This window comes from Dipodomys merriami, unplaced genomic scaffold (genome assembly GCF_024711535.1).
Source record: "Dipodomys merriami isolate MVZ:Mamm:240054 unplaced genomic scaffold, mDipMer1.0.p SCAF_915, whole genome shotgun sequence".
NCBI classification, from domain to species: domain Eukaryota; kingdom Metazoa; phylum Chordata; class Mammalia; order Rodentia; family Heteromyidae; genus Dipodomys; species Dipodomys merriami.
The window spans coordinates 315,437-327,088 of NW_027206530.1; the positions used below are offsets into that span (position 1 = coordinate 315,437).

At 59.1% G+C, this 11,652-nt stretch overlaps 1 protein-coding gene across 1 annotated transcript; it reads left to right on the plus strand.

The window, feature by feature from the left end:
- Positions 1-762: 762 nt before the first annotated feature.
- LOC138821421 (uncharacterized) lies at positions 763-3,630 on the plus strand. Its single transcript, XM_070013626.1, has one exon. The coding sequence runs from the start codon at positions 763-765 to the stop codon at positions 3,628-3,630; it is 2,868 nt and encodes a 955-aa protein (XP_069869727.1).
- The last annotated feature ends 8,022 nt before the right edge of the window (positions 3,631-11,652 follow it).

The following is an 11,652-nucleotide window of genomic DNA, read 5'->3' on the forward strand; positions in this document are numbered from 1 at the left end:
GGTCCCTACCAGGGTCCACTGGGAACAGATGGAGACTGAGCCCGGGAGATCAAAAAGACCCCCGGGTCAGGAGAAGGCTCCGGAAGAGCCGGAGGCCCCTTCCCAAGTCCTCCCATCCTCCGGCGTCACTGGGAGTCCCAGGCCGGGGCAGACACAGAAACGGCTCCCCCCTGGCAGCCCACAGGAGTGCTCCACGGCCCACTGCCGGTGCGAGGCCCTCAGATCAGATCGCCCACCCCCTAGCCTAGCCCAGGAGGGGCCCTCCAAGCTCGCCTGACCCTTTAAGAAGAGAAGGGGGGCCCTTCCCACCCAGCACCCCTCGGCCGCAGCTGCAAGGATCCCGGGATGCCCCCCCCCGACCTCAGCAACCCCGCAGCCCACCACCCCAGGGCCCCACGCCCGGGCCCCAGCCCGGGGAAGCCCCCATGGTCCCATCTGCTCTTGATTGTTTCTGGCCGGGACTCCCCACTGGACTGTGGGGCCGGCCCTTCCCACTCTGAGTTGGCAGCGGGGAGAGTGTCTGTCCATCTGTCCAGCCCTGGGCCTCCGGGGCCGGACCTGGGCCAGCCAGTGTGAGGGGCGGAGGGCAGGGCTGTCCGGAGGGAAGCCCCCTTCCTAGGAGCCAGCTCTGCCCCACACAGGGCCGCCCAGGCCAGACTCCTCGGAGAACTGATTTGCCAAGAACAGCCAGATCCCATCTCCTTCCACCTATGTCATGAAGCCACAGATCCTGAGAGCACCACCCCCCTGGCCTGCTCAGGGATGGCACCTGCGCTCTTGTACACCACCCCTGCACCCTGTGTGATCCTGTACACCACCCCTGCACCCTGTGTGATCCTGGACACCACCCCTGCGCCCTGTGTGCTGTACACCACCCCTGCACCCTGTGTGATCCTGTACACCACCCCTGCGCCCTGTGTGATCCTGTACACCACCCCTGCGCCCTGTGTGATCCTGGACACCACCCCTGCACCCTGTGTGCTGTACACCACCCCTGCACCCTGTGTGATCCTGTACACCACCCCTGCGCCCTGTGTGATCCTGTACACCACTCCTGCACCCTGTGTGCTGTACACCACCCCTGCACCCTGTGTGATCCTGTACACCACCCCTGCACCCTGTGTGCTGTACACCACCCCTGCACCCTGTGTGCTGTACACCACCCCTGCGCCCTGTGTGCTGTACACCACCCCTGCACCCTGTGTGCTGTACACCACCCCTGCGCCCTGTGTGATCCTGTACACCACCCCTGCACCCTGTGTGCTGTACACCACCCCTGCACCCTGTGTGCTGTACACCACCCCTGCGCCCTGTGTGCTGTACACCACCCCTGCACCCTGTGTGCTGTACACCACCCCTGCGCCCTGTGTGCTGTACACCACCCCTGCACCCTGTGTGCTGTACACCACCCCTGCACCCTGTGTGATCCTGTACACCACCCCTGCACCCTGTGTGCTGTACACCACCCCTGCACCCTGTGTGCTGTACACCACCCCTGCACCCTGCGCCCTGTACACCACCCCTGCGCCCTGTGTGCTGTACACCACCCCTGCACCCTGTGTGATCCTGTACACCACCCCTGCACCCTGTGTGATCCTGTACACCACCCCTGCGCCCTGTGTGATCCTGTACACCACCCCTGCGCCCTGTGTGATCTTGTACACCACCCCTGCGCCCTGTGTGATCCTGTACACCACCCCTGCGCCCTGTGTGATCCTGTACACCACCCCTGCGCCCTGTGTGCTGTACACCACCCCTGCGCCCTGTGTGCTGTACACCACCCCTGCGCCCTGTGTGCTGTACACCACCCCTGCGCCCTGTGTGCTGTACACCACCCCTGCGCCCTGTGTGCTGTACACCACCCCTGCACCCTGTGTGCTGTACACCACCCCTGCACCCTGTGTGCTGTACACCACCCCTGCGCCCTGTGTGCTGTACACCACCCCTGCACCCTGTGTGATCCTGTACACCACCCCTGCGCCCTGTGTGCTGTACACCACCCCTGCACCCTGTGTGATCCTGTACACCACCCCTGCACCCTGTGTGCTGTACACCACCCCTGCACCCTGTGTGCTGTACACCACCCCTGCACCCTGTGTGCTGTACACCACCCCTGCACCCTGTGTGCTGTACACCACCCCTGCGCCCTGTGTGCTGTACACCACCCCTGCGCCCTGTGTGATCCTGTACACCACCCCTGCACCCTGTGTGATCCTGTACACCACCCCTGCGCCCTGTGTGATCCTGTACACCACCCCTGCGCCCTGTGTGCTGTACACCACCCCTGCGCCCTGTGTGCTGTACACCACCCCTGCACCCTGTGTGCTGTACACCACCCCTGCACCCTGTGTGCTGGACACCACCCCTGCACCCTGTGTGATCCTGTACACCACCCCTGCGCCCTGTGTGATCCTGTACACCACCCCTGCGCCCTGTGTGATCCTGTACACCACCCCTGCACCCTGTGTGCTGTACACCACCCCTGCGCCCTGTGTGATCCTGTACACCACCCCTGCGCCCTGTGTACTATACACCACCCCTGCACCCTGTGTGCTGTACACCACCCCTGCACCCTATGTGATCCTGTACACCACCCCTGCACCCTGTGTGCTGTACACCACCCCTGCACCCTGTGTGATCCTGTACACCACCCCTGCGCCCTGTGTGCTGTACACCACCCCTGCGCCCTGTGTGCTGTACACCACCCCTGCACCCTGTGTGCTGTACACCACCCCTGCACCCTGTGTGCTGTACACCACCCCTGCGCCCTGTGTGCTGTATACCACCCCTGCGCCCTGTGTGCTGTACACCACCCCTGCACCCTGTGTGCTGTACACCACCCCTGCGCCCTGTGTGCTGTACACCACCCCTGCGCCCTGTGTGATCCTGTACACCACCCCTGCACCCTGTGTGATCCTGTACACCACCCCTGCGCCCTGTGTGATCCTGTACACCACCCCTGCGCCCTGTGTGCTGTACACCACCCCTGCGCCCTGTGTGCTGTACACCACCCCTGCACCCTGTGTGCTGTACACCACCCCTGCACCCTGTGTGCTGGACACCACCCCTGCACCCTGTGTGATCCTGTACACCACCCCTGCGCCCTGTGTGATCCTGTACACCACCCCTGCACCCTGTGTGCTGTACACCACCCCTGCGCCCTGTGTGATCCTGTACACCACCCCTGCGCCCTGTGTACTATACACCACCCCTGCACCCTGTGTGCTGTACACCACCCCTGTACCCTATGTGATCCTGTACACCACCCCTGCACCCTGTGTGCTGTACACCACCCCTGCACCCTGTGTGATCCTGTACACCACCCCTGCGCCCTGTGTGCTGTACACCACCCCTGCACCCTGTGTGATCCTGTACACCACCCCTGCGCCCTGTGTGCTGTACACCACCCCTGCACCCTGTGTGCTGTACACCACCCCTGCGCCCTGTGTGCTGTATACCACCCCTGCGCCCTGTGTGATCCTGTACACCACCCCTGCACCCTGTGTACTGTACACCACCCCTGCACCCTGTGTGCTGTACACCACCCCTGCACCCTGTGTGATCCTGTACACCACCCCTGCACCCTGTGTGATCCTGTACACCACCCCTGCACCCTGCCGGTCTGCTTAGAACCTCAGCTTGGGAAGGTTTAGGTTTGGGCTGCATACCTGTCCACCAGGCCAGGCCTCTGTTTGATCTCTAGCACTGCAAATCAACCAGGTTAAATGCACCCGGCTCAGTGTGCTGGTGTATACTTTAATCCCAGCACCCAAGAGGCTGAGGCAGGAAAGTCTCAAGTTCCAGGCCGGCTTAAGCAACATGGCCAGGCCCCACCAAGGGAGGGCTCCAGCCGCACCGCCTGCCCCTCCGTGGCCTGAAGCCAGGGACACTAGCTCACCGCCTCAAAGGGCAGGGGTGGTCCTCCCCCGGGACGGCTGCCAGGGGAGGGGCCCCGCCTCCCTCACCCCTCCATGGGGCCGCCCCTCGGCTCGTGTCTTCTCCCTTGTCTGTCCCTGCCCAGAAGAGGATGTGCAGACCACAGCACCACAGCGTTGCTCCCTGCAGAAAGAACGGGCACGTTGGTCCCAGACCAGGGTCCCCACAGACCCACCGCTCCTGTCCCTGCGCTGTCACCCCTGGAATCAACGTGCGGGGAGAAGAGGGACACGGTCAGGAAGCAGGGAGCGAGGCCAAGCTGCACCGCCCTGGCCAGCATGGCGGCCCTGCCTGCCGGGGCCTCGCGTCCCCTCCGTGATGTCCAGGCTCCTGCAGGGGCTGTGGGCCGGGGCTGAGACGCCAGGACAGGCAAATTCAGCCTTCAAGTGGCCCTGGCCTTTGTTTGCTTTATCGAGTAAAAGAAAATACATGGAACCTCTCGTGGAGGGGACGAAGGGAAGGAGGACCTTTCATCCAAGAGAAACCCCCTCCAAGGAGGCCCCGGCCAAGACAGGGCAGGCCAGAGGCTCTCCAAGTGCGGCCGGTGGGAGGCTGGGGGAGGCCGATCGGAGAACGCTGCAGAGGAGCCCCACAGAGGCTGCTGCGTCCCAACGCTGAGCAAGAGAGTCCTCCCGTCTGTCAACGCCTCAGGGCCACCCAGAGCCCCCATCTCACGCTTCCTACTCCACGCACCCCTAGCCGGGCAGACCTGCTGCTCCTCCACGGTTCGCAGCCCAGGGCCTGCCCTGGGGAATTCTGGGTCCCTGCACCATAGTTTTTAGGACAGGCCTGGAGGCAGAAGAGGCCACCGGTCTCCTCAGAGGAGTCTCAGACCCCCGCCTCCTGCGTGGCCAGAATTGTGGGTGAGAACCACTGTTCCTGGCCAGGAGATGGGGCTCCAAACAGTGTGCCCTCCCTTGCCCGTGACCTGGGGCAAGCTGGAGAGCTCTTGGAGACTCTGTCCATGGAGCGGTTGGCTGTATCGGATTCTCGGCAGATTGAAGTGAGGTAATGGATGAGGGTGTTCTGTAAACTGTACAGAGTATTCCTATCACTGCCAGGATGGAAGAGAAGTTGGTAGCAGAGTTGTTGACTAATTGCAGAATACTGGGCCAGGATGAGGCAGGTAGCCTCTTTGTCCAGAAACAGTTTGTGAGGCAGTGTCTTTGTGAAGCTGGAAGTCTCCAGAAACGTCATTCAAGCCAAACGAAAACCTGTTGACTGCAGACATTGGAAAATCTTTGGCCAATGTCTGCAGGTGAGATGTGACCTAGCGCTTCACTGGTGTCACCAAGGCTCTGGTGTCTGTGTACCTGTTGGGGGCCTAGCTACTGAGCACATGCTAACAACCTAAGGTAGGCTTTATGAAAAATAAACCACGTTGCCCTTTATGCAGCACAAATAGAAGCTTCGATGACTTGGGAATCCAAGTCTCTGGTGGTATGCAACAGAAGCCAACGCGAGCCACGGAATGTGGTGGAAGAAGCCTGTGGGGCTGTAAAGCAAGGTTTGGAAATGAGCTGGCGACCGGCAGGCCCGGGCCCAGCGGGGCCTTGTAATCATCCCAGAACCCCCAGGGCAGTGGGGAAGCGAGGGACCGAGCGCCCACCGCCCCGGCCACATCTCAGAAAACTCCCTGCAGGCTGCAGGAGAGAGAGAGGGCAAAGCAGGGAGAGAGGAGAGAAGAGGGGAGGGGCAGGGGGACTGGGCGCGCGGGTGGCGGAGGGGATGGGGCCCAGGCTCGGATGTAAGCAGCACTCACGGAGAGAAGCGGAGGGTGCGGAGACTCGGCACGGCTGGCCAGACAACCACCCCCCGCTGAGCAGCACCATGGCGGAGGTGTGGCCCCCCTGTCTCCCACGGAACCGGGGCCGTGGTGGTACCACTTGTCCTACAGCAGGCCAGGCCAGACGGCCAGCCCGGAGGCGGCCCGGGAGAGAAACCACCGGTTTGTAGCCGACATCGGGGTGGTTATCCCCTTTGGGTACAGAGTGGAGCGTCCAGAGCCAAGTTCTGGAGCGCTGTTGGCCTCGGCTTCCTGCCCGAGGCTTCATCTGCACAGAATTGCAGAGACGTAAACATGATGGCCGCATGGAGATCCCGGTTAGGAGGCCGCACGCCATCAAACCGTGGGAGATCTGACCCCAGAGGCTGCCCGGCCGCCCTCCCCCCCCATCCCCACTGCCAACGCCCAGTCCTTCAACATGGTTAATTAACGTCAGGAATTATGACAATCGTGGATGGCGCCTCTGATCTGCTGACAGCTGATACAGAGGCGGTGGCCAAGATTCCCCATACACACACACACACACACACACACACACACACACACACCTCCACTGAACACACATACACAACCCCATACACACACACACCACTCAACTGAACACACATACACAACCCCATACACACACACCACTCCACGAACACACATACACAACCCCATACACACACACACCACTCAACTGAACACACATACACAACCCCATACACACACACCACTCCACGAACACACATACACAACCCCATACACACACACACCACTCAACTGAACACACATACACAACCCCATACACACACACCACTCCACGAACACACATACACAACCCCATACACACACACACACACACACACACACACACACACACACACACACAACTCCACCAAAGATAGCTTGCATCTGGGGTTGTAATTTGGTGACTTTTCCATCTGTATATGGCAAGACACAACTTGTGCTGACCGAGGCCAAAGGAAGAGTCAGAGATGGCATCTCTGCATGGCATCTCCTGCAACCATGATCAGCAGCCTCGCCAGCCCTGCATCCCCCAACACCCGGCCTACGACAGGCCTGTACTTTCTGCACGGAGTCAGCACGCGTTGGTCATTAGCAATAGAACCCCATTGAATGTGCCAAGTAGTCCATACACCAAACAAAAACAATGCCAAACCAGAGGAAGAGCAGAGAACCAGCAGCAGCCAGCAACTCAAACACCACAGAGGAAGAGAACCAGAGACACCAGCAACTCAAACACCACAGAGGAAGAGAACCAGAGACACCAGCAACTCAAACACCACAGAGGAACAGAGAACCAGCAACCAGCAACTCAAACACCACAGAGGAAGAGAACCAGAGACACCAGCAACTCAAACACCACAGAGGAAGAGAACCAGCAACCAGCAACTCAAACACCACAGAGGAACAGAACCAGCAACCAGCAACTCAAACACCACAGAGGAAGAGAACCAGAGACACCAGCAACTCAAACACCACAGAGGAACAGAGAACCAGAGACACCAGCAACTCAAACACCACAGAGGAACAGAGAACCAGAGACACCAGCAACTCAAACACCACAGAGGAAGAGAACCAGCAACCAGCAACTCAAACACCACAGAGGAACAGAACCAGCAACCAGCAACTCAAACACCACAGAGGAAGAGAACCAGAGACACCAGCAACTCAAACACCACAGAGGAAGAGAACCAGAGACACCAGCAACTCAAACACCACAGAGGAAGAGAACCAGAGACACCAGCAACTCAAACACCACAGAGGAACAGAGAACCAGAGACACCAGCAACTCAAACACCACAGAGGAACAGAACCAGCAACCAGCAACTCAAACACCACAGAGGAACAGAACCAGCAACCAGCAACTCAAACACCACAGAGGAAGAGAACCAGCAACCAGCAACTCAAACACCACAGAGGAAGAGAACCAGAGACACCAGCAACTCAAACACCACAGAGGAACAGAACCAGCAACCAGCAACTCAAACACCACAGAGGAAGAGAACCAGAGACACCAGCAACTCAAACACCACAGAGGAAGAGAACCAGAGACACCAGCAACTCAAACACCACAGAGGAACAGAGAACCAGAGACACCAGCAACTCAAACACCAGAGGAACAGAACCAGAGACACCAGCAACTCAAACACCACAGAGGTGAGGGCCGAGAAGTAGATAGGTAAGTAGATGATCAGAAGATGGTTGATAGATAAGTAAATAGGTAATTAAACAGAAGGCAGACGAGATAGATGATAGCCAAGCTGCTAGACGACAGAGGATGGATGGATGGATAGATAGACAGACGGACGGACGGACGGACAGACAGACAGACAGACAGACAGACAGATAGATAGATAGATAGATAGATAGATAGATAGATAGAGATAAATGGACGGACGGACAGACAGACAGACAGACAGATAGACAGATGGATGGATGGATGGATGGATAGATAGATAGATGAAAAGAAAGAATAGGTAGGTAGAGGTAGATAGAAGATAGGTAGGTAGGTAGATGAAGTTCCTTCATGCTGTTCTCAGATCCTACCTCCTCAGAAACTTCTAGGCCAGTCTGGCCTTTACCCATGGTCCCCCAGCCTGTGACTCTGGGGCAGGTAGGGTGACAGGCGATTGCCACCATGCCAGCCTTCCAGCGCCTTCTCTGCGCACACTGGATCACTGCACACTTGTGGCGCCAGGTCCACTTTCCCTTTGCAGAGCTGGAAGTGGAACCCAGGACCTCGCGTGTCCCAGACAAACGCTGGACGGTGAGCCCCAGACGTCACCTAAAATCCTGCTCTGCTGTGCCCGACCCACCAGGGCTGGGTTGTTCGGAGGGGCCATAATCCTTCCCTGGGCCCCCAGACGCAGCTGCGGGGTGGGGGGGGGGTGTCAGTGTGTGTGTGTGTGTGTGTGTGTGTGTGTGTGTATGTGTGTGTGTGTGTGTGTGTGTGTGTGTGTGTGTGTGTGTGTGTGTGTGTGTGCGCGCGCGCGCCCACGCTTGCATGTGCAAGGAGAATTAGGGAGAGGCAGTCGTGAAAGGAGACTTCAGTCTCAACCCCAGTGCCGCAGGATCTGGTCTATTGTGGGCTGTAATTGTCTGTTTGCTTAAGTGAAGCCTTTTACCTGGATTACCCAGCACTGAATACAAAGGAAGTAGCTCCCCAGGAAGTTCAAAACCCACCACTTGCAGGGCTCTAATCGCCTCAGGGCTCAGGTCAGAGGTTACTGCCAGATTAAGATCTCCAGGAAATAAAAGCGGTTCCAGACTTCTGAATGAGCTCAGGGCTCCTCTCCTCCACGGGCAAGCCAGGCTTCATTCCTAATGGAAGCCCCCCCCCCAGCCAGCCCCCAGCCCCCACTGCCTGCTCCCGCCCCTCCTGGCTGACCACAGCCCCCCCCCAGCCCCCTGCCCCCCCCAAGGCCTGCTCCTGTCCCTCCTGGCTGACCACAGCCCCCCCCCAGCCCCCTGCCCCTCCAGGCCTGCTCCCGTCCCTCCTGGCTGACCACAGCCCCCCCAGCCCCTTGCTGCCCCCAGCCTGCTCCCGTCCCTCCTGGCTGACCACAACCCCCCCCAGCCCCCTGCCCCCTCCAGGCCTGCTCCCGTCCCTCCTGGCTGACCACAGCCCCCCCAGCCCCCTGCCCCCTCCAGGCCTGCTCCCACCCCTCCTGGCTGACCACAGCCCCCCCCAGCCCCCTGCCCCCTCCAGGCCTGCTCCCACCCCTCCTGGCTGACCACAGCCACCCCAGCCCCCTGCCCCCTCCAGGCCTGCTCCCGTCCCTTCTGGCTGACCACAGCCCCCCCTCCAGGGGCCCCCCCAGGCCTGCTCCCGCCCCTCCTGGCTGACCACAGCCCCCCCTCCAGGGCCCCCCCAGCCTGGCTGGAAGTACTGAGAGCAGAAGGAGGGTGAAGCAACTTGTGTGACCGACGCTGTCCTGGAGGTCTCCACGCTGCCTGAGCATCTGGAGCCCTGGGAGTAAGTCTGTCCTTCCGCCCCGGAAGTTCGGACGTTCAATGGCAGGACCCCAGGCTTGGAAGCCAGGCTGAGAGTGGGGATGGTGAACAGGCCAAGCCAGCTGGAAATCAGTGGCGCACCTGAAAGGGAAGGGAACGTGCGGGGGGGCAGAGGTACCAAGTCCCCATAACACGGCCACCGCCAAAGACCAGCCTTCCAACCACAAACGGGCGAACCGATGAGGGCACCAAGTCCCCATCACACAGCCACCGCCAAAGACCAGCCTTCCAACCACAAACGGGCGAACCAATGAGGGCACCAAGTCCCCATCACACAGCCACCGCCAAAGACCAGCCTTCCAACCACAAACGGGCGAACCAATGAGGGCACCAAGTCCCCATCACACAGCCACCGCCAAAGACCAGCCTTCCAACCACAAACGGGCGAACCAATGAGGGCACCAAGTCCCCATCACACAGCCACCGCCAAAGACCAGCCTTCCAACCACAAACGGATGAACCGATGGAAAGACAGACAAGTGCACGGACGGATCGACGGGCAGACAAATGCATGGATGGATGGATGCATAGATGCATGGACGGAGGGACAGATGCATGGACAGAAGGACAGACGGACAGGTGGGCAGAGGCATGGATGGATGGATGATGCATGGGCAAGAGAACAGATAAATGAATAGATAAGACATGAAATTAGCCATGATTTGCTGTCCCCAGGACAAAATGAGTTACTCCTACCAAAGTTTGCTTGGTACTACTAGACCGTCTACCGGCGTCAATGTATCCCAGAGCAATATTTCTCCAAATACAAAAGAAACAAGATAATTAAAGGAAAATTGACAATATTCCTACCATCTGACTTCCCACACACCTGAATCCAACATGACCTCACTTCTACCAAGACAGGAGCCACATTTTTCCCCTCCTAGGACAGAGACCAGCGTGTCCCCGGGGACGCACAGCACCGTGGGTACTATTCTGTAATCTGGAGCTGTCTGCAGCACGAGGCAAGGCATGCTGGGAACACAGGGTTCTGAGGTGGGAGGGAGAGAGGAGCGGAGGGGGGTGCGGGGGCAGGGACTGCGGCCCAGAGACCAGGGCTGGACCCGGAGACCTGGTGTGCATGATCCCAGGAAACGACAGTACCTGCCCAGCTCTGGAAAGCCACCATCTCCTGAGGCGCACGTGTTCGGAGTTGAGAGCTGTGATTTGAGCACCGCTCCTGTAGCCTGGGTCACACAAGCAGGATTGAGCTTGAGATGAAGAGCAAACGGGAGACAAGTGGTCCTCAAAGTCTGGCCCTCGGATGGGCAGTGGTGGTAACCTGGGAAGCTGTTGGAATTCGAGCGCCAGGCCTGCCCCAGGCCCCGAGACGCTGCGCGGTGGGTGGAGCCGAGAGGCATCTCTCCTGGAGATGAGGAGCACCTGGCGGGACACCTGGGCTACTCCGCCTTCCCCCGCCCGGCTCTGGGCGCACACCCCTCCCCAGCCCAGCTCCGGGACTAGCCATGACCTACAGCTGGTCAGTTAAACTATTCGACCTCCCTGATCAGAGACTTATTCAAGGGTTGGGCCGGACTTATTCAAGGGTGGCTCACACCTGTAATCCTAGCTAGTCAGGAGACTAGAAAAATCCAAATCAACCAGCAATGTGGAGTTATGGATCAAATGGTAGGCCACCGGTCTTGAGCAGAAAGCCAAGCAAGAATATAAGACCCTGAGTTCAAGCCCTAGTGCTACACCCCCCCAAAAAAGGGAGAATAAACATCCTCTAAAGTATTAATCCAGCAGGATATAAATCTGGAACTGCAGGGAAAGCCCTTATGAGAAAGAAACCAATCAGAGGAAAGAAAACATGACCCAGCTCCAGCTCTGCCCGAAGCCAGACCAACACCAGTGCACATTATTACACACGCTAACGCATGTCCACATGGAAGTCCGCTTCCATGTCT